The sequence below is a fragment of the Plectropomus leopardus genome, chromosome 1, assembly GCF_008729295.1.
Source record: "Plectropomus leopardus isolate mb chromosome 1, YSFRI_Pleo_2.0, whole genome shotgun sequence".
In the NCBI taxonomy this organism is placed as follows: Eukaryota; Metazoa; Chordata; class Actinopteri; order Perciformes; family Serranidae; genus Plectropomus; species Plectropomus leopardus.
In genome coordinates this window covers 6560660-6582788 of record NC_056463.1, presented here as the reverse complement: position 1 = coordinate 6582788, position 22129 = coordinate 6560660, and the positions used below count along the sequence as shown (strand labels likewise).

Below are 22129 nucleotides of genomic sequence, written 5' to 3'. Positions count from 1 at the left end.
TTTTCTAAATCTACTAATTTATTGCAATATGTGAAACATTATTTACGCTCTATTATGCTCTATGTTTTTAAAAGAAATTACACCAGTGTGCTCAAGGTTCAAAGGTTTGAATGCTTGTGAAAGGCATCTGAAAGCTGCTCATGAAAACTGATTTTGCTCTAGGTTTCAGAGAGTTAAAGGCCCTATCATAAAATGTTATGGCAATAGACAATGAAAAGCCTATTTTTTTGTTTATGAGATTGGGTGGGATGAAAAATATTGCCACTGCCATTTTCCACATGGACAGATGTGTATTTCCCCCTCTACAAAAATTTAAAAATAAGTAAATTTCAATACCATATATAAGTAAATTTACCACTGTGTCAGAGATTGTATGCTCTACAAATAAGCAAATATGATGATCTAAGATCCTTTGCACATCTGTACAATTCAGGTCATGCCAGTCAAACAGGTTTTGAGCACACAGAAAAACCCACCTAAACCCAGAAATTTTATCAAATACCTGCCTGGCCCTCAGGTCTTGAAAGTCCCATCGGGGGTATTCTCAGGTCGGGTATTCAAACTCTAGTCCCACCTGAACAACTCCAGCCATATTCGTTTTGACATATTGTAGCCCATATTAATAGTTCAAAATACAGTTTATGGGTGTGGACCTCGAGTTTACTAGGTAGAGTGGGCGCCCCACATGCTGAGGCCGTTGCGGCGGCCGTGGTTTGATTCCGGCCTGTAGCCCTTTGCTCCGTATCAATCCCCCTCTCTCTCCCACATTTCCTGTCAATCTACAGCAAAAAAACTTTAATACACCCGTCAAATAAATATTTCTTTTATGCCCCGGCCAGTCCAAAGGGGGAAGGCAGTTAGACTCGCTGGTCCTGCCATAATTGAAAGCCAGATGATCTGAGGCTACTCTCAAGTAAATAATGTGGTAAAACCTATTACCTTGCAGTGGTCAGATAACTAATGGCCAGTCAAAGTGAATGGCGTGCCGGAAATGAGAGTTTCTTTAATGTATACAAGAGCTGAGAGAGCGAGCTATAATCTGCTTATCAGCATCTGCCTCACAGTCCCAGGATAATGATGATGATGTCGCCGCCTGTGAATTAGCATTTCATTAGCAGTCTGTGTGCCGCGGCGTGGTTTCAGATTACGGCTCGGCTCGCAGACCTCACTAAAGGCGACACATCGGCTCACAGTATGGAATCAAGGTGTTATAAATTTCACCAAGGCTTATCAATGGCTTGATTATCCAGTTTAATTTGTGAGGGGGAATAAAGGAGTAGGATGTGTAATCTGAGGCTGTTGAGCCCACAGCTCCCTGAGACATGCATTTTTGACAAAATGGTCCAACCTAACTTGGACACGTCACGCTGCTCTGGGGCTCATCTGTCTCCATTAGATTACTATAGGTGCATATGAGGAGGCGGGGACAAGCAGAGCTGCAACGAAAACAAACAGTAGTTGGTTTATGTTTATTAAAGTGTGTGTGTCTCTTAATCCAAACCACGGACCATGAGACTGAAGATGAGCAGTGTAAGCATGAACTACCAAACTGTTACCAAAAGAGTCAAAAAACAGTACAAAGCAAAAAGAAAGATCTTGGCAGCAGGACTGAGTGGGTATTTAAGTCATCATTTCGAGGTAGACTCGACTTTGCAGTCCAACTAGAGGGCAAGAGGAGAACTTTTCCACGAAGAAAATCAATAAAGTAGGTCAGAAAAAAAAATAATGGTGTGAATTCAGTACATCAGCTTCCTCTGGCGTCGGTTGACTGAGGTCACAAGCTGCAGATTCACATAGTGGAAAACAAGAGAGAGTGATGTTTGTGTGGGATGATTAAACATGCTCATTATTTTTTGCAGGCTACTCATAACCTTTAAAACAGATCAGACATGAAAAAATAGTGATTGTGTACTCAGATAAAGAACAGAAAATATGTTTTTTTTCCTCATTTTTACATTGTTGTACACAGAAAGTGAATTCTGTATTTATAGTTGCCTGAAACATGTGATATTGAAGCAGGTGTTAGCATTGTGTTGTATACATTTCGGATGTCTTATTTTGCTATATAGTAGCAAGGCAGTGCTTCTCTGACCTGTAATAACCTTGGCATGGTCCCTGCACTCTCAGTCCTATTGCAGTGATCCCTCCTGTTTGAATTTAGACCTTTTAACTGGATTTGTCTCAGCAGAATGTGTTGCAAACCTACATAGACCAAATGTGTTAATTTAGTGTGTAAGATGCAGGCTTAATATCAAACATGTTCTTTCTTTCTTCCTTCCTTTCTCTCTGTTGCTTCTCTCTCTCTCTCTCCATCAGACTTCCCGGCCCCTCAGCGAGGGTGTCCACTGCCGGCAGTGACATCCCTCCACGAGGCTCTGCGGTCAGTGCTGCTGGGAACAGACGCAGCCAGGGCTTCAGTGACAAGACCAAAGCCAACTCGCACCTGAACAAAGGTAGGCCTCATCTACAATCACACTCACAGATACGAAGTTTTGGAATGGAAGGCCTTGAATACCATCATCGTAACATCATAATATGGAGGTAGCCTTGACAAAACTTTGAATCAGTGTGTGTGGTAGTGATAGAAAAAGGTAAACAATAACCTTGCAGCTCTTAAAAATGTTAATGTTTTGCTGTTAAGGAGAAATTTAAGGTGGCTTGTGAATCCTCTGGGTGCAAGAGGAAAGTTTGCTCTGTTGCTTTGAGACCAAGAGGAAGGATTAAAAAAACCGTGCCAGAAAATAATGCAGAGCCGTCAGCATGCAGTGCTGCTCTGAAACAACTGTCTCCTTTTCAAGAGGAAAACTCCTCCTATTAATGTTTCAGGTCAATTCAGTCAATACTCAGAACATTTGTTTTTTGCGTCATAAGGAGAAAGCGTTCATTCTCAGTTCCTGTAACAAACATTTTTTTTTTTACAGATGTTGTACACTGAAGTAAGTGTACTCTGTGACTGCGGCCTCAGTGGGACTGTTCTGTACAATGTAAGTAAGGAAGATTTTCTCTTAGGATGTTCTGCCTTTGGATCTGTGTCTGGTTACTGTTTTAAGGACATTGTCACAGTGTAGAGGATGACAAGCTGGTGATTTATTTAGAGTTGGGTATATTATAGTGACCTCCTTTCGGCCCGCTGTATACAGGGACTGTATTTGTCTCCACAGGTTGAGAGGGTTACTGTGGGTGTAGTTGACTGTGATTCTGAACTGTTTTGGGCATTTTATAAGTATGTTTTTGAATTATTCATTTAATATTTTATTTTATTTTATTTTATTTTATTTACTTATTTAATAATGTATTTATTTTAGAGATTTTGCTCACAAGTGGCATCCAATCATGTGGAGACTTATCAGGGTTTTTTTCGTTAGGTTTTATTTATTTATTTTTATTAATTGCAATAGATTGTCATTATTATTACTAAACTAAAGAGATCCATTGTGGTGATGGTTTAGTTTCATGCAAACACTATTATTCATTGCTTTTGTTCTAAAGATAAAGAAATATTTCTCTAGATTTTTCACTTTTTCTTATACTTTTTCATTATTTTCTTTGTGTTTACTGAGGAGGATAAAAATGATGTTTCACTTGCTCTCATTTATAATTCATTAATTATTAGCTGACTTTAGTCTGGAGTAACAGCGCCCTCCTCCTGCTGCTGTGAGGTCAGAATTCCCTTTTAGGACTTCTGTTGTGATTTGAAGGATTTTATCTTTGTCTTTTATGAAAACATGTTTTTTTACCATTAGTTTGGTGTTATGCTTTATACAATATCCATGAGCCTGTACATTTGACTTTTAACATCAGAAACGGACAAGGAGGGAAAGTATTTTTTAAACACAGTTGTTCATCTTTTGTACTGAGGATTCAATTGTTTTGTTTTGGTTTTCAGGTGGAGACGGAAATGTTCTCTCACACGTTTATTCCAAACTGCTATGACCCAGTTTAAACTTGTGCTGCCCAGTGTTTTGAGTTCTGCAGCAGACAAAACTTGCGCTCGTGTGTGTTTGGCAGTATATTTAGTGAGAGCGGTGTTGAAAATAGCTTCTGTCACAACTCAGTGGGCCAAGGCTTTATATAGACTGTGTTAGTGTTCATAGTCTAAACTCATTACCCTGCATTACACAGAGAATTCTGACCGCCCAGAGAGGTGTGTGTGTGTGTGTGTGTGTGTGTGTGTGTGTGTGTGTGTGTGTGTGTGTGTGTGTGTTGTGTGTGTGTGTGTGTGTGTCTGTGTCTGTGAGTGAGTGAGAGAGAGAATCCGTTGTCTGTGTTTAAAGTGACAAATTAACTGGGGACCAACACTGGGAGCAGCACTGTGGGGCACTTATTCTGATGTACGGCTGCACTGGAGATGGGAGAGTTTCCAGAGGACGTTGTTGTGTTTGCGGACGTTTGTGCACTTTTGTGGGTTTATGAATGTGTGTGTATACTGTGTAGAAGAGTTCACCCACAAAATTACAATTTTTTATTACAATTAATCACCCAGTGTTACCTTAAATTTGTTTCATTTATTCAGTATCACGTGGTGTACTTCCAAAACATATACATCTTCATTAGTAGCTTATAATTTAAAACTGAACTGAAACTTGTAAAAATGATATTTGAGAAGAACTGAGCATGTGACTGGATTAATAACACTTGGATTATACTGCACAAGTTGTGTAAGAGTTTGTAAATTGATCTTTTGATACATACATCAAGAAATCAATATGTTTACTGCTTTCCGTGATGGCAAGCGAGAATAAGTTTTAACACACACTCCTCTCATTTTCCTCATAAATTCAAAGTAACAAGGCATGACTTACTGTAGGTGAAGTATTTCTTCACACCTGTGTGTGAGCTAAACTCAAAATACTGTTCAGTATTGTTTATTTACTCTCTACAAAAAACAATGTGTGAATACATAAAGTAGGCATTTTATTGGGAGTTATGTTCTGCATTGTTGCTTCGCCCAGCCAGTGACCACATGGAGTCACAGAGAGGTTGCTAGGCTGCTTCGTGCCAAGCTAAGCTAACTGGCTGCTGGCTGTAGCTTCATATTTACATGTGGGGGGAGGCTAACTCGGGGCTTGTAATCAAGTAAACGAATTTTTCAAAAAGTTGAACTAAGTAGTTGACTTTTTGGTTGTAGTGGTAGTGCAAGTGGTAGTGGTAATAGTAGTGCCATTAATGTTTGAGGTGTTAGTTAAGTTTATCACCAGGTGAGTGAGTGAGCAGTGAAAACAACCAAAGCTCATCCAGAAATCTGGTCAATTAGAGTTTACATAACAAGATTAATTTACCTTTTATACAAGCATACAGGGGTGCATGTATGTGTGTTTTTATCTTTATGTGTTTGGGAGCAGCAGGCCGTGTGATTGACATTAGGAAGTATGAGAATCGACCCCCTTCCTCCTTTTGCACTGTTGTTGACATGCTGCAAGCTCCTCCCCCTGCCATACCACCACACTCCTCCTCTCCTCCTCCTCCTCCTCCATCCTCCTCCTCCTCTGCACTCTCTGGATGGCTGGCCATGGTTTTAGACTCTCCTATCTCCTCCTGTCCTTTAATTCTGTCTGCGTTCCTCCTGGACGTCTGCAGCACCTATGAGGTTTGTCAGCTTGCACATGTAGATCGCCTGTAGGTAGGACTGCAAGTTGAGTTTCAGATGTAGAACTTTAGGTTTGCATTGAAAACTTTGCAAGTATTGTTGCAGATTGAGTCAGTTTACTGGTTCGGGGGTACTGGTTATTGTTTTTGTTGTTGCTAGAAATGTGTGTATTTTTTAATGCTGCAGAAAGCAGGTTTGTTTTTCTGTGAGAGGATGTTTAGTCGGCTGCCCTTAACATTTTTGTGAAGAATTTGATTTCTAAGTAATGAGGTTGTATGAATAGTCATTAGTCAACTTCTTGTAAAACTGACACTGGTTCAGAATTTCCTTTTGTGTCCTTGTTATCATTAAAAATCTTTTTGATCCCAAAAAATGCATGTTGGGACTGACATGCTGCATTCTAAGTTATATACATGCTAGTTTTGAAACATGGTTTGCTGCAGTTTGGATGTTTAGAGAGGCACCTGCAGCTTCTATTGTGTGTCCAGATCTGCTCTGTGTCAATGGCCCTGACACCAGAATGGACTCACATTACTGCACGGCTGTACAGTAAGGAAACACAGACCTGAATCTTCTCCTCTGCTCTGTGTTAACACAGGGTGACAGCGTCTGGGTGTCCACCAAGTGACACAGAGCAGAGAGAGAGCAGGGGGGCACCTGTGGTTCTGTGTTTGTGTACGTGCATGCTTCTGCTGCCATGCATTTCTCTGTGTGTGTGTGTGTGTGTGTGTGTGTGTGTGTGTGTGTGTGTGTGTGTGTGTGTGTGTGTGTGTGTGTGTGTGTGTATGGCCGATGCTGAATGAATAGCCTTCTGATGAGCGGTAGCGTCACTGTTTGAGTGTATTCATGTGGAGAAACTTTAAAAAGTTTCAGTCTCTGGCACAAAAGCCGGCTGTCCATCTCACTTTTGGGAACACAATGAGTGAGGAGGGAGAGAGAGAGTGAGAGAGAGCAAGCTTCTGAAATCAGAACGTGATGAGTAAGCAAACACCTGCAGCCTCTAACTTTGTGCCAGTGAGATATGATTTGTGTAGATTTTGCAAATTAAAAGTCGATGAAGGTGTCAGTAAGTGTAATAAAACTCAGGGAGGGACTACCATCACAATGCTCCCTCTGTGTGAAATCAAAGAAAATCAACACGTTTCCAGTCGTGCATGTAAGCAGGGCATTTTCAGGTCAGGAGTTTGGTTGCCGACTGACTGAAAAGGTTCAGCTTTAATGTCTTGTGACTGGTGTGACGACGAGAGCGGTCGAAGGGCTTGTGATGTCCAAACAGTGTCAGCCGACGCTACATCTAATGCGTTTACCGCTTGTTTTCTTCATGTGCAAGAAGTGGTCGCACTGCAGTATGTTTTTCTCTGGTCACTTATCCTGCTGGTTAAAATGTTTTGAAGTTGCTGAGCAGAACAAACATCCTCCTCTCTGTTAAACTTGACATGCATGCACGGACATGCACACACAAACACACAGGGAAGAGTGTTGACACTTGTGTGAAATTACATGGTTTTTCTCGGCTGTAGATGGGCATTAACACAAAGGGGCGCACACACACAGACACATGAGTGCGACGATCCATGAGAAGAGCTTTGGGTCCTCTTCAGCCAATTTCCCAAAATGCCTTGATGTTATCAGGAGGCTCCAAGAGGAGTGGGCAGAGCAGGAGAGGGTGAGACAGGTTTTATGGCAGACAGGATGTGGAGTGGTGGTCTGATTCTTTTCCCCTTGGGTACTCCTGTACTGTCATTTTCTGCTCTTGATTTTATTCTCTAATGGCTGCTATAATTAAGCTGTTGGGCTGTAAACACTTAAATTCTTTCAGCATGTTTCCTCCAGCAGTTAAAGTCCAGGATTTGGCCCAGGGCTGCACAGAGTAGGTCATTAGGTCAGTGACCCATTCTTTGGGCATGTTAAGGCTCTTCTGTGTTTATTTTTGGAGGAAAAGTGCTTCCTCAAGTGCTTTTTGTGCAGATAATTAAAAGCTGGTCTCTCAAAATGTAGCCGGAATAAAGCCAGATTGGTCCACATTGACACTAAATGATCAGAATATTTTTAGAGATTTTGCTACCAAGTCTGAATACATTTGACCGAGGTTGTTGTGATAAACTGTTTTATTTTTTAAATCTGAAAATATGAACTTTCCTCAACTTGATGAACGACTCAGCTGTTTTTAAAATAAGACACGTGCAACACTTTCTGAAAGGGAAATCCATTTCTGCTGGTGGCCAATAAATTAAATATAGAAATAACAGGTTCACTTTAACCCTTTGAAACCCGAGAAAAGTGACTGAATTTCTTTGGGGTAAAAAAAAGGGAAGAAGACACTGAGCAATTTTACAAGAAATGGGCCTGTAAATGAGCAAAAGTTTAGTAAAAAAAAAAGGTTCCAAGAAAATAGCAAAAAAAAAAAAAAAAAAAAAAACCCAACCCAACCCAACAAACAACAAATATTTTTTGGGAAATGTAAAATATTTTCTGCAACATAATTTTTAAGATATTATTATAAGAATTGTATTTTTTTTCTCTATTTCTTTATTCTATCTAATATAGCATTATTATAATAATAATAATAATAATAATAATAATAATAATAATATAGATCTAATAAATTTGCAGTTGCTCATTATCTTTTCTCACATGTTTTCAAAAGAAATCAAACAAATTTAAAATTTTAAATTCAAATTTAAAAACTGATGTCGCACCATATGTTAAAGGGTTAAACCAGCAGGAAAGAGTGAACACACTTGCCTCTTTTATTTGTGATAGACTGGAGCGTTACAACTTGTCTGGAAACCGTAGCGGATTTATGATGCAACAGTGTCCAAGTCCATTACTCTCGTGTCACATCTGACCCGCCACGTTGAAGATTGACCACTTTATGTCACCCGTAGCAACCCAACTGGAGCGTGTCAGTCCTGGTCACTGGGTCCAGTCATGACAACGACCAGCTGTACTCGGTGTCCAGTGCTTCTCCGTGTCCTGCCTTTCTTCTTCTGTTCCTTCCTGACCCGAAATCCAAGCTGACCCCATTCACGGACAGCACAGACCGTCCTGCTGGCCCACATCAAAGCTTCACTCATCCCAAACCTGCAGTGCCAGTCCCCGTATTCTCTCAGCCTGCTCCATAATCACAGCAGGTCCCCCTCTCATTCAGCCGCCTCCATTTGGACGCCGGCTATTAGCAACCTGACCCACTTTTCCGATTGCTAACTGCTAGCACGGCTAATTGGGCTCTAATCAGTTCCTAATGGCTGCATTGTTTCAGGCTGCTCTCACTAAATGCTAAACAGGGGGAGGAAGAAGAGGCGGCGAGCGGGTACCTATTTCCAATTAGGACATGAAAGGTGCTGTAAAAAGGAAACAAAGTGGAGAGCCAGATGAGAGAGGGGTAAACAAGTGGGTTGAGTGTTTAATATTCTGCCTAAATACTGACTTAATGAGACTACATGAATAACATATGAATATGTAATTAATGTGGCTAACATGAATTAAGGGCATCTTCACTCATAAACAAATGAGCCCTGTGAGAGCTGTATGATCATTTTCCATCAGAAATGTCACAGAGAAAGATTGTATATGCATCATAATTACCATTTGTCATAATGGTTTAGCACCAAAGGTCTTTTTTTTACCTCTTACCTCTTTGTTTTAGTCTTAATTTCAATGGATTGAGGTAATTTTCTTTTTCCGATACAAATCGACTTGGTTCAAGAATTTTCGACAATCAAGTATCGTCTGTCATTTCTTTGAATCCTTGAAACAGGTTTTGTATTGGAAAAAAGTTTAAGAAAGAAAAACAAAAAAATCAAAAAGGGCCCAGAAAAAAAGTTTTTGTCACTTGTCTTCAGAGTAACTCTGTTTTTCCATGTTTTTGTGTCTTAGTGACTAATGATAACATTTTTTAAAAAATTGGTCCATGGTCCATTGGTCTATCACCAACTCTTGTTTGGTTGAAATAAAGCCTTAATTCACACAGTAAGATGTGAAAATATCCTGCATCTATTCACATTAGAATAGCTGTTTCTATGAATGGATTCTGGTGTATTAGGTGATTGTGATTTTGAGGCTGTAAAATAAATTAAAAATGAAAAATTACTCCTTCACAAAATATATTTTTTTCTGTAGAGATCCTTTTCATGATGTTATCAGACATTTATAATATCAATCTGAGCATGTCAGTGGCAAAAACAAACACTTTTAGTAGACATACGCTGATGGTGCACAACTGCCCCAAGTGGATATATTACAGCCTGTTGTGCCACTGCCAGCTGAAGCACTCTTGCTCAATAACGGTCCAATTCCATTAGTCACTTAGACAGAAAATATTGGACAACATAGGGTACAGGTTGAAAAAGTGCCCTTAAAGTTACCCTTTAAGAAAACTTTATGGGCTTCATTATTGACAAAAACATACTTATTAAGACGCAGTTTTGTTGTTGCTGGTATATTGTTCAATTAATAAGTCAAATCTTGCTATTTTAGCGTGAAACTGACTGATTTGCAGTGCGTTAAGAATCTAGAGATCTAAGGTGTATGAGAAGGCACAACACAGCAGCAGCAGTGCCTTCGAATACATTTAAGTCTGTGTGTGTAGGTGTGTGTGTTGGGTATGTCGCAACAGAACTGTTATGATTAATTCCCTCCAGTGCTCCCTGCACAGGCCCTCTCTCTCTCACCGGCCGTTGGTGTTTGAATATTCAAATGTTACTGGTCTGAACTCCATGTAGCCAGTAGCTCCCCTCTGCATACAAACTGACAACCTCAGCAGCTCTCACAGTGAGAGCAGTGACTTATCACCACGGATTTCAGTGCATCTCTTGGGCCTTCGGTTCTTGGTAAGTCTGCTTGTTGAGATGCTGCTGAGTCACTTGTTGCAGATATACTCAGACAGAAATCTGTTATAGGAGTTTCCATTGCAAGAAAAGAAAAAAAAACTTTCTGTTGTGTTAAACTGTATTTTTTCCATTTATAAATCTAATTTACAAGAGACTGAGCACATGTAACCAGTTGTAACCAGACAGTGTTTCTTTGTAAAGCAGAGGGACGCTGACCAAAAGCAGTCCATATAAGTCCAAGCCTTATAAGTGCAGCTGCACTGCTTCTTGACTTGGCCTGCTTGGCAAGACTTTAAAGCACTTGAGCCTGCTCCTCATTGTTTTTATAAAACGTTTGTGATGGGCTCGTCTCATTGTTAGTGCTAAGGGGTTTTTAACAGTTTTGGTGGCCCGCCCGAAGGAAAGTAATGGCACGTTTGGCTGTATCAACACAGGCCACCACCAGGCCCTTATAAGGCCACTTTGTGTGGGGTCAAAGAAGACTCAGCATCTGGCTTCTCTTCTCTCCCCCAGATCCTCCCTCTGCTTGACTTTTCCTCCTCTGCTGTACTTTCCTATCTCGTTGTTTAATAAAATGTCTGTTTTCTGCCTCAGATTCCTCAGAGGGCATGACCTCACAGCCTTCGGTGATGACTGAGCATGCTCCGTCATCTGCAGTGACCGTCAGCTCCTCCACCAGCATCCCCGCTGCTACCTCCGCCCAGAATCCTCCTCCATCTTCCTCCTCTTCATCCACGGCCATTCCCCAGCCAAATAGCAACAGCAAGCCCTGGAGGAGCAAGTCCATGAGCTCCAAGCACATCTCTCCTGCTCCCTCCTCCACCAGCATCCCCGCGTCTGCCATGCAGCCCGCCAAGCAGGAGAAGGACGTCTCCTGTAAGGCTGCCCCGGCAACTGAAGCTCCTCCGAAGGTTGTTGCTCAAAAGTCAATGCTGGAGAAGCTGAAGCTCTTCAACAGTAAAGGAGGCTCCAAATCTTCTGCCTCCTCCAACGGAGTAGGGGCCCAAACTGACAACGCTGCCCCAGCCAGGCAGCTCACAGTGGTGCAGGTGGAGAGAGCGGAGACTGGCTCCAACACCGACCCCCTGGAGGAAGACGATGGCAACGTCCGGCCGGGAATGAACGGGACCAGCAACGGGACAGCCTACGGAGCAGCTCCCACAGCAGGTACGACTGTGTCCACAACTGCCAGCAGCCCCAAAATCGCTCTGAGGGGCATCGCCCAGCGCACTTTCAGCAGAGCTTTGACTGCCAAGAAGGGCTCTGTCAAAAGCACAGAGAAGTACAAGGACAAGGAGAGGGGGAAGGAGAAAGGGAAGGAGGTGGGGAAACGCATCTCGGTCCCTGACAGGACAGAGCTCAAGGGGGACGAGCTTAAGGAGGAAATAGCACCTGTTGTCGACACAGACAACTCGAACAAAAGGACCTCTAAAATCACCAGCTTCATTCCCAAGGGGGGTAAAGTGGCCAAAAAGGAGAGCTCCACGCCTGCACACAGCGGAATACCAAAGCCAGGAGGCAAAGTCCCGGGAGTCGCGGGGAAAGCCTCCTCAGTGAAGGAGTCGGGGGAGAGGCCTCGAAGCATGCGGTTAGGAGGAGGTCTCGCCATGCACCGGGGCCCTCTGGACAGAGACAGGGACAGCAGACACTCCAGCTCCACCTCCAGCCTGGCCTCCACAGAGGGGAAGAGCAGCGCCTCCCCTGTGGCCGGAGGCACCACACAGAGCACAGCCAGCAACACCATCAGCGTGCAGCTACCTCAGACCCAACAGCACCACAGCCACCCCAACACGGCCACCGTCGCACCTTTCATGTACAGGTAAGGTCACACAGACTGGGGCTGGCACACATGTTAAAGCCATGAAAAAAAAAATCTAGATTTGGTATTTTTGACATGAAACATTTGTGACCACAATGAAAGTTACAATTAATGAAAAAAATTTAATATTTGGATAAGAATTTAAAAGTACAGTGTGTAGGATTTAGGGGGATTTATTGGCAGAAATAGAAATGATATTCGTTTATTCATTGTTGTTCTATCCGCACATAATCGTAACTTTATTTTCATTAATGTATTAGAGTACAATCACCTGAAATTAAGGATGAATGTGTTTTTTGTTAGCTTATAATGAGCCATTTATACCTAAGTAGGTAGCAGGCCATCTTCCGCGGAGTCTGCTATGTTTCTACAGAAGGCCAGAATAGAGAAACCAAACACTGACTCTAAAGAGGGACTTTTGTATTTTTATATTTCCTGATGCCCACTGTAGTTGCCTGAAAAGGAGGGGTGTTAATAATTGCAATCTGCAACATCACCACTAGATGCCACTAAATCTACACACTGGTCCTTTAAGACTCAGCTTTAATTGCAACTTCATAGATCACATAAATGCACCAGTAGTAGTAGTAAAAAAAGTATGTGATTTCATATTAATAATTGTTTTAATTATTAATATGAAATCATCCTGAATGAATTAGATGGTTAAAGGGGAACCAGCAAACACCACCAAAATTATTAATTCCGATGTATTATTCCCATGGTCCAGGCAAGTTCAGTCAGTATTTGTGAACATGTGCTACTCTCTGTCAAAGGGAGAAACCAGAGAAGAAAGTCTCAAACTTGTGATGTCAGTGGGTATAAAGCCTAGAGCCAATGAATGTACTAATTTGAAAATGGCTTTTGTTCCCCTTTAAGATCCAGCACAAATACAAAAAGGCAAATAAATTGCAGTACAAAATAAGATAAAGCACACATAAACAGTCGGATTTTGTTGCATCAGTTTTTTTACCTTTTTAAAAACTGTCCATTGTGAGTCAGATATTGTGATAGATACGCAATTCTAAATCAATGAAGAATTAATTTATCTTTTTAAAAATCTTTCTGCTATAAATATGTTGAAGTCGGTCTTGCTGGCTTCGACTCAATAACTTGTATGGGGCGTCATAAAACACTGATTAAACAAAGTCATCTAACTACTGAACATTCTCTTACGACTATAAAACATACACACACCTCACATTTTCCTGTTAATTCTTTACTGACTACTGTTTGAAGTTTACAAATATTTGCTGAAGTGTATTTGTTCAGTCGAATAGCAGTTCTGGATAAGCTGTTCTTGACTGAATAATTACACTTAAAAAAATAATAAAACAATTAAAAGTTAGCGAGACCTTTTTTTTAAGTGATTGCATATCTGATGTTTGATTCTCTGGCAGCATCTGAAAATCCAAAATCTGAATCTAGCCATCTGCGAACTGTTAACCAGGAATGTCACATCTGTGTTTGTTCATGTGTGCGTATGCAGAGTGTGTTGTCCGCATGTGTGTGTCCACATGTATCTGGGCAAATATGTGTGGATGTTGTGTGCCTCTGACCTCTGTCCTTGTCCCAGTGTGATAAGGAAGGAGGTCCCTCTCCTTCTCCACTCATTAGCCCCCTGACACTTCCTGCGCTGCTGCCCTCTCTCCCTCTGTACATCCTGACCCCAACCCACTCCCCCAAACACCCCCACTGTCAGTGCTCTGAAACGTTCGTTTTCTAACTGTATACCTGTCAGGTGCCATTACCAGCAGGATTATATCACCTCCACCTGTCAGGAAGAGTATGTTTGACAGAAAGTTAAAAAAATAAGAAACTTAAAATCAATGTTCATGTTGGTTTTTCCCTCACACCCTAAACAAAAACTAATCACCCTCTCATAAATAATAGGACTTATGTCCATATGTATATATATTTAAAATGTAGCTTTTTCTATGTGTTTTGGACTTCTGTCCACACAGAAACCATGTTTTAGGTCACTGAAACTGACCTTTTATCAAAAGGTTTCAGAAACTCCCTTTTCAGTGTTGACTTAAGCTGTTTTTTGTTTGTTGTTTTGGCTTGAGACCTCAGAATGAGCGCCTTTATCTCCTTTTTAAGGCATCATGACAAAATCACACCATGCAGCAGCTGAGTGAGGTCTGCAGCAAGTTTTGATGTTTTGGCAATGGAAGTTGAGAGCGATTGCCTTTAAATTTGGGCATAGTTTTAATTTTTATGGTAAATTGTGGCAAGAGCATACCCACAGCTAATCAGCAAACACAGTCCTGTGCCTCCTGTGACATGGTGACCTATGTTACAAAGAATTTCTTCCCTCCTAAAACACATTTTTGTCATGGTTGCACCCAAAAAAAAGCAGCAAGCCACTTTTCACCGCTGGTTAATGTTTTCAGCATCAGAAATTAGGTGACTTTTGAACCCTATGTCAATTGGTGCAATTTCTTTCAAAAACATGGTAAAAAAAAAAGGCAGTGTGTTACTTGGTAAGAATAGATTTGGAAAATTATTTTTTTTAAAAAAAAAGCTGTGAAAAAATATCTACGGGAAAAAAAGCTTGAGGGAAAAGCTACGTTTATAATGATCACAATTAAAATGTTACACAATTATTTGAATTTTTAGTTTCCTTTCCCATGTCATTTTCTTGTGTTTTGCTTTACTTCACTTTATATATATATATATATATATATATATATATATATATATATATATATATATATATATATATATTTTTTTTTTTTTTTTTTTTTAAATTAATTTGAGATTTTACTAATTTCTTGCAAATTGTTGTGTCATTTCTTCTATTGTTGCTCCCTGCCTTTTCACATGTTTCACATGTAATTTCTATGTTTTAAGGCAGTTCAAATTGTTTGTAATGATGAACATTTGTTTCCCAAACATAAAAACAAGAGTGCTAAAACTCAAATCTGTGATGTCATCAAGTGTAAATTTTGGAGTTTCTCCAGAGAAGATGTTCAGAAAAGATGTTGTAGATTACACTGAGAGCCCCTAGAGGAATGTCCTGAGTATATGGGAACATTTTCTGTTTCAGAACTCAGAACACCACAGCAGAGAAAAGCTCATTTGAGTATAAAAAAACAAATCAAACGCAGGCTCCCATTTGTGTCCGTGGAGCAGCTCCAGACTTTATGCTTGATGACACCACAAGTTTGAGACGTGATTATGTGGTTTCTGGCCTTGAAAGAGAATAGCTCATGTGCAGAGAAATTCATTGAACTTTACTTGGCCATGGAAATAACATATCAGAACTCTTAATTTAGGAGGTGTTCCCCTCTAAAGAGAAGTTTACGTGCTGTCGTGTTTTTGTGTGAGAGGCAGTCAGTGGCTCGACTGGCTCTCACACTCACAGAGAGTGTACAGTAGTCAACAAGGACAAAGTCTGGGATCAGGCAAAGACCAAAGGCTGTATACAACTGAGGCATTCAAACGTCATCATCTCAAAAAGCCCCAGCCAGTGCAGCGGGTGAACTGCATTGATTTATCCTTCAAAGACAAGTTTTTTTTGTTTTTTACCGGCATTTAGAGCTTAACAGGCATTCATTTTGGACTCTGGTCACAAGACTTGAAACGCAGCAGATTTAATTCTTAATCAGGTTTATCCCTCTTTCGTGACAATTTGCTGAATATTAGGTTCCCACTAACTGCACAATAATTCAGAATCGATGATATCTGCCGCCTTTGATCCCTCAAATATTTGTTTCCCCAGATCCCAAACAGAGGGCGAGGGAACGGCGAACACTGAGAGCGGCTCAGGAGGAAGAGGTGGAGACGTTTCCTTCACTAAGACCAGCCAGCTCTCCATCGAGGACCTCTCAGGTGGGCGATCACTCACAGTAAACACTCTTACTGTGTTTAGCGTATTGTGCTGGTAAATATTTCTGTTTCTTTTTGATCTCGCTCAGGTGAAGACCCAGAGACGAGGCGGTTGCGTACTGTAAAAAACATAGCAGACCTGCGGCAAAATCTGGAGGAGACCATGTCCAGCTTGCGAGGAACTCAGGTCACACACAGGTAAGAAAAACTAATATATCCATTCTCACAGGTGGTTTTAACTGGCAGCGACTGTGGATTCAGTGCTGAGGCCATCTGCTCTGCTTTCGAGTATCATATGTAATTTAACAAGCTTGTTGTTAAACTTTCTTACTTCTTTATTATTTCAAATATTCAGGTATATGTTGTGGTTCTTTGATTTCTAACCTAAATTGTTTTTTGAAAAATTGTCTAAAAACATGTCGATGAATAACACGTGCAGTAGGTAATAGAATAAATGCTATATGCTGGTCATTTGCCAAAGACTAATCATCAATGTAAGCCATAACACCTGGAGAAGTCTTAGAATTTCACAATCACATTTTCCAACCCTGGAAATGTCATGGAATTTGTAAAAATCATTGGAAGTTTTGGAAAAGTCATTGAATTTTGTTGTGTGTAATGAAATTGTCGCTAATCTTCTACTGTAAGTATAACCTTCCAAGTAATGTACCATAACAGTAAATTTATTTTCTCAAAGATTTTGTTTTGTTTACCATCACATATCTTTCTTCATTTTCTCCCTGCATTTAGTGTTTCCTTTCATGTATGCCAGCTGGCTGAAAATTAGGTTTGTGCGTTGCGTTTTAATCTGATATGTTTAAAAAACACCACACAGGCAAGACATTTTTCTTTATTCATCATGGAGAAGTTTTGAAACTTTGTCCGTAACGATGTGTGGGAACCTTGAGTTCAGCACTGCTCATAAAGCAGTTTCAAAAACGTGCCTTGGAAAACAAAACTCTACTGTGTGGGGATCATCAAAGTGCGGCGCCTTACAATGGCTGCTTAGGCTGAGTGGTAAACAGGCCAAATCGGGATAACTGCTGGGGATTTGTGACTGAACTGCCTCGTGGTCAGCAGACTGTGTCTGTCTAGGTTTACAGGTATTACTTTTTTTTTTCACGGTCTCATCCTTCTTTTGAGGGATCTTTTGCTTTGATCGCAGGGCATGTCTTTCATGTCGTCTTTGATTCAGGTTTAGCTCTAATCACTTTCCCTCCCACAGAATTTTGACCTCTGCTCTCTCCTCGCGTCTTAGTGCTGACCCAGCTGTCTCAATTTAGTTTAGGCTTTGTTGTAAGTCTCCGTTTTCCTGTTTTTGACAGTAACAAAGCGTTTCTTATCTTCACTTTCTACCCATCTGTTCACTGAGGGGCATAAGCAGTTTGCCACTACAAGTATAGCAGTTTGTATACCTGTATTATAGAATATTTAACAATTCTTTGAACTGATTTCTGTGGACTTTGGTGGACAAGAAACAATTTATCTGGTTGTGGTGGCCATCCAAATTTGTGATCTCTCATTGGAGATAAGCTTTTTAAAATCTTTTTAACCAGAATAGCATAGAAAGGATTTTGTCATGCCTCCATGCCAGTGACAGCCACGGCCAGAGGAATTATGTTTTTGGGATGTCCGTCTGTCCGTCCCATTCTGGTTCATGCGATATCTCAAGAACGCCATGAGGGAATTTCTTCAAATTTAGCTCAAAAGTAAGGACCACTTTAACTTTTCATGCATATCATTCTCATGAACGTGATATCTCAAAAAGGCTTTTCCCAAATTTAGTGCAAACATCCACTTGGACTTATGCTCAAAGGTCAAAGATCAAGCATGTTTTTGGCCATATATCAAGAATTCATACGCTAATTATTACAAAATCCCTTATCTGCTGCGGGAGAAGATGTGCGTGAAACATCCATGACTTTACAGACATAGATGTAAACTGTAAATGCAACCTGACTGGTTCACAGGGTTCAGGGTTCAGGGCGGTAATGGCAGTTGTCTGTACTCTAACGCAGAAACTACAGATAGAGATTTAATTCCAAGTCATGAAATCATCCTCACATATATCAGATTATCTAAGAACTGCATTGGGAGCTTTTTGTTCTTGAAGTGCCTGTCTTAACGGTTTTACGGCATTTTCTGCAACTTCAAATGAAACACCCTCATTATTAAAAAGTAGATTTAATAGAGCCTCCCCGTTAACATGTTGATCACAAACGGTACCGTTATTCTTAATTCCTGCTGTCTCCTTCTGCTCAGCACCTTGGAAACCACCTTTGACGGCAGCGTCACCACAGACATCAGCAGCGGCGGAGGTGGCGGTGGTGGCAGCAACAACAGCAGCGGAGGGGGTCGGAGCATCCTCAGCATCACTTCTACCCGCCCCTCCCTGTCGTCATGGCGACTGGGCCAGTCCAGCCCTCGTCTGCAGGCGGGCGATGCACCCTCTATGGGGAACAGTTATGGCGGCCGGGTGGGCGGCGGACAGGGAGGACGCTACCTGTACCCTGGGCACCTCCGGAGGCAGCTGGCTGGCAGGGGAGGGGCCCTCTGCAGCGTGGACCTTGGAGACAGAGCCGGGGAGGACATTGACCTGGAGGGCATCGCCGTGGACGTCACTGGATACATGAGCGATGGAGACGTGCTGAGCAAGAATGCTGCGCGCACGGATGATGTTGGTAGTGGGTAAGTTGATTACACTGATGGAGGCTTTTTAATCCTGCAGTTTTAAAGTCGCTAATGGTGAAATTCTTATTTGCTGAATTGCCACATTGATCTACAGAGAATTACTTGACAGCAGTTTTGTTAATTTACTATGAAAAATGCAAAACTTTTTCTGGTTGCAGCCTCTTTAATGTGGGGATTTGCTTCTTTTTTCTGTTTCTTTCATTTAAAATAGATCACCATTTATTTGTCATATTGGGCTCTTGGAACTCATTTTCTCAGTTTTCAGATTTTATATGATAAACAAGCTCAAGTTTAAATTAACTTTTAAGTTGAGTTTATACACATAAAAAAGTAAAATTTACATTTGAATGCAATCATTATATTCACCTCAGCTCTCTCAGCCTTTAAACTATTTATAGATAACTTAAAATAAAGACAACATTAATAAGAAATCCCTTTAAATCACACTTAAAAACATTTAAAGCATGTGCCGTGCAAGTGCTTTCAGTGTTACAATTAGTCTATTAATAAATAAACATTAATGGATTTGATATCATCTAATAAAAATAATTATTAATTGCAGCCCAAGAAATTGCCACCATCCATTAACAAATGCATTCTTTTTGTGGTCAAGTAAGAGACACAGCACATTTGCTGATTATGTGACAACAGGGATACTCAACCTGCTTTACCTGGGGGCCACATTTGCAAAATGACAGAGGGCCAGGGACCAGATAACGAATGAACATAACTGTTTTATACATAACGCACCACTTAGCAATTTGCCACCAGAGTGGTGGAATTATCCCCTTCTTTTTGATAACCAAGCAAATTACCAAGATTTTGCCCATGGGCTGCAAATTGGATATTAATGTGTGTAATGATGATTAGTTTCAGTTTGTTTTCAATAATTTAATCAACTGTGAGTATGCCACTCAACAAAGTATCTGATATAAAGTCCAAAATTTTATTTTAGGATTGTTTGATTGTAATTTTGTCCAGTAAGAAAAGAGTATTGGTCGATAATGGATTTATCTCAACACCCTTTGTAGGCAAGAGAAACTGTAGAAAGACTGTATTTTAGGCCTGTACATTTTCATTACACTTCAATATAGCATAGCAGTGTGCTAATCAATCAGCAATAAAGTGATCGTGTGTATTCATTAATGACTTAGCTCTACTTTAAAGGAGGCATCATGTGATTATAGATTTTTCCATCTGGCTGAGAGATAGTGTTATTGTTGAAAATTTGATCCTACAGGCTCTTTATTGTGTGGACTACAAGCTTGCCAGAAGAGGGCGGTATTGTTCCTTTCTCACTCTGTCTGCAATCCAAGTGCCAGATGATACCTGACAGTTTAGCGCAGTAGCATAAGCAACATTTATCACTGTATGTGTAGCTCCGATCCCACAAGTATCCCATCTCTGCGTCTGCAGCCGCAGTCATGCTGATATGCTGATAACCTGTTTATTTGTTCTCACTAAACCACTGCCCATGTTGTAACAGGCCTTCTGAATACCTTGGCTTTCACACTGTGCAATTTAAACCTCTGCTGTCATCGTTATTATCAGATGAAGTTTTCAAAGGTGCCAACTCGCCTTCACATGACAGAGAGCCCAGGATCTGGCCAAAGAGCTGCTGCAGGGATTTGTTTGAGCTCTAATGAATGCAAATGTAGGAAAGAGTCTAAAAGCTCAACGTAGCAAGGTGATAAAAAACGCTCTTAAAAACTGGAGTAGGAACGACTTCCTCTGGCCCTCATGGGTTTGCGCTGATTCAGCGGCAGCCCCGAGGCAGCTGTACATGTCGAGGGGGCTAAGTGCTCTTGAAGTACTTGATATGTCTGAAACTGTGAGCAGACAAAGGCCAAGCCACAGCCACACCTGGACAGGTGAGTGATGTAAGCAGGTGAGCGCAGCCATTTGCCTGCAATGAGAATTTGATATCCTGGTGGGTTGGACCTCCGAAGAAGGCAAAGCAAATTAAAACTTGTGGTGATTTTCTGATAATCTGATATTGTTCAGGCAGCAATTATACAATCTTGTCATTCAATTCAGTTTTATTTAAAGAGCCCATTATCACAAAACACAGTTTGCCTCAGAGGGCTGTACAGCATACGACATCCCTCTCTCCTCACACCCTCACATCGCCTCAGGAAAAACTCCCCCCAAAAAAAACCCGTAACGGGAAAAAATGGAAGAAACCTCAGGAAGAGCAGCTTAGGAGGGATCCCTCTTCCAGGATGGACAGACATGTAATAAATGTAAATAACAATTCAGTTATTTATAAATTAATTATAGCATCTCATATTACAATAGTAATAGGTGTAAAATTACTAAATGCACTCTATGATAGCATGTGATGTTACACGTAAACATTGTGTCATGATCACTTTCTCTTTTTGTTAAATGATCAGTCATTTAGTCCATTAAATAGAGATTTTTTTAAAAAAATTTCATCACAGTTAGTCTAAAACAGACACAGACCAATGACCTCCCCCCACTCTTCTCCACACCCTCAGGCCATTTAGCCGTTAGCTCCATCACAGCCCTGTTAGCATCCACTAACTGGTTCTTCTAAACTGGGGCGGGATGTTTACCCAGAGAGGAGGAGCTGGCAGTTATATTGCAGCAGTAGAACTCCTTTCCTCCACATAAATGTCAATCAAAGAGTCAGTTCACATAAATCGCAAAAGAAACTTTTTTTTTTTTCACTAGCCGTATCCAGCCATGCAGTATATCTGATTTTATCTGTCAAGGCTTTAATGTTTTTTTTCTCAAATATATGTCTTTTGTGTCACTAGATAAAAGTATCAGTCAGTTTTTTTTAAATATCTTTTTAGTAGCGACCTGGCCAGAAGGGCAGCATAAACATCATTATAACAAAAAGCAGTACAAGTGTCCAACAACATATGAGTAAGCACAACATCTAGTTAAAATGCAGTTTTAAAAAAAACCCTTTATAATACGTAAAAAATTTAAAATGGGAAACAAACACATTGACCAAGTGTGCTAGTTTCGTGATTGTTTAAAACTGACGTAAATTCTCCGTAGTCATCAGCTGTGACAATTTTAGGTCCCTCTGTAAATTATTCCATGAAGAATGTATGTTTTCATCTCAATACAAAATAGGTACATGTAGTTTAATTTGAGTTACTCATCAGCGTGAAAAAATGACATTGAGGAAATGTAATGACAGCATTTCTTTCCAGAATCAATGTTTCTGTTTCTTCTTCTTTTTTAAATCTAAACTACTTTTCACTAAAGAAGACCTTTATCAGCCTTTCAGATGTCCTGATAGACATTGTTAAACACTATTAGCATTATTTTAAATTCAGCTCACCTTCAGGTGGATGACGAAATTTAAGAGACACCATGGATTTGTGATAT

At 40.6% G+C, this 22129-nt stretch overlaps 1 protein-coding gene across 2 annotated transcripts in view; it reads left to right on the top strand.

Annotated features, from left to right (window-relative positions):
- Nucleotides 1-22129, top strand: part of nav2a (neuron navigator 2a) — a 99376-nt gene that overhangs the window by 15065 nt on the left and 62182 nt on the right. For both annotated transcript variants that reach the window (XM_042490803.1, XM_042490793.1), the window contains exons 4-8: nt 2317-2453; nt 11014-12238; nt 15963-16072; nt 16159-16267; nt 18332-18757. In XM_042490803.1, coding sequence (XP_042346737.1) covers nt 2317-2453; nt 11014-12238; nt 15963-16072; nt 16159-16267; nt 18332-18757 — 2007 coding nt within the window. The remainder of the gene's footprint in view (nt 1-2316; nt 2454-11013; nt 12239-15962; nt 16073-16158; nt 16268-18331; nt 18758-22129) is intronic.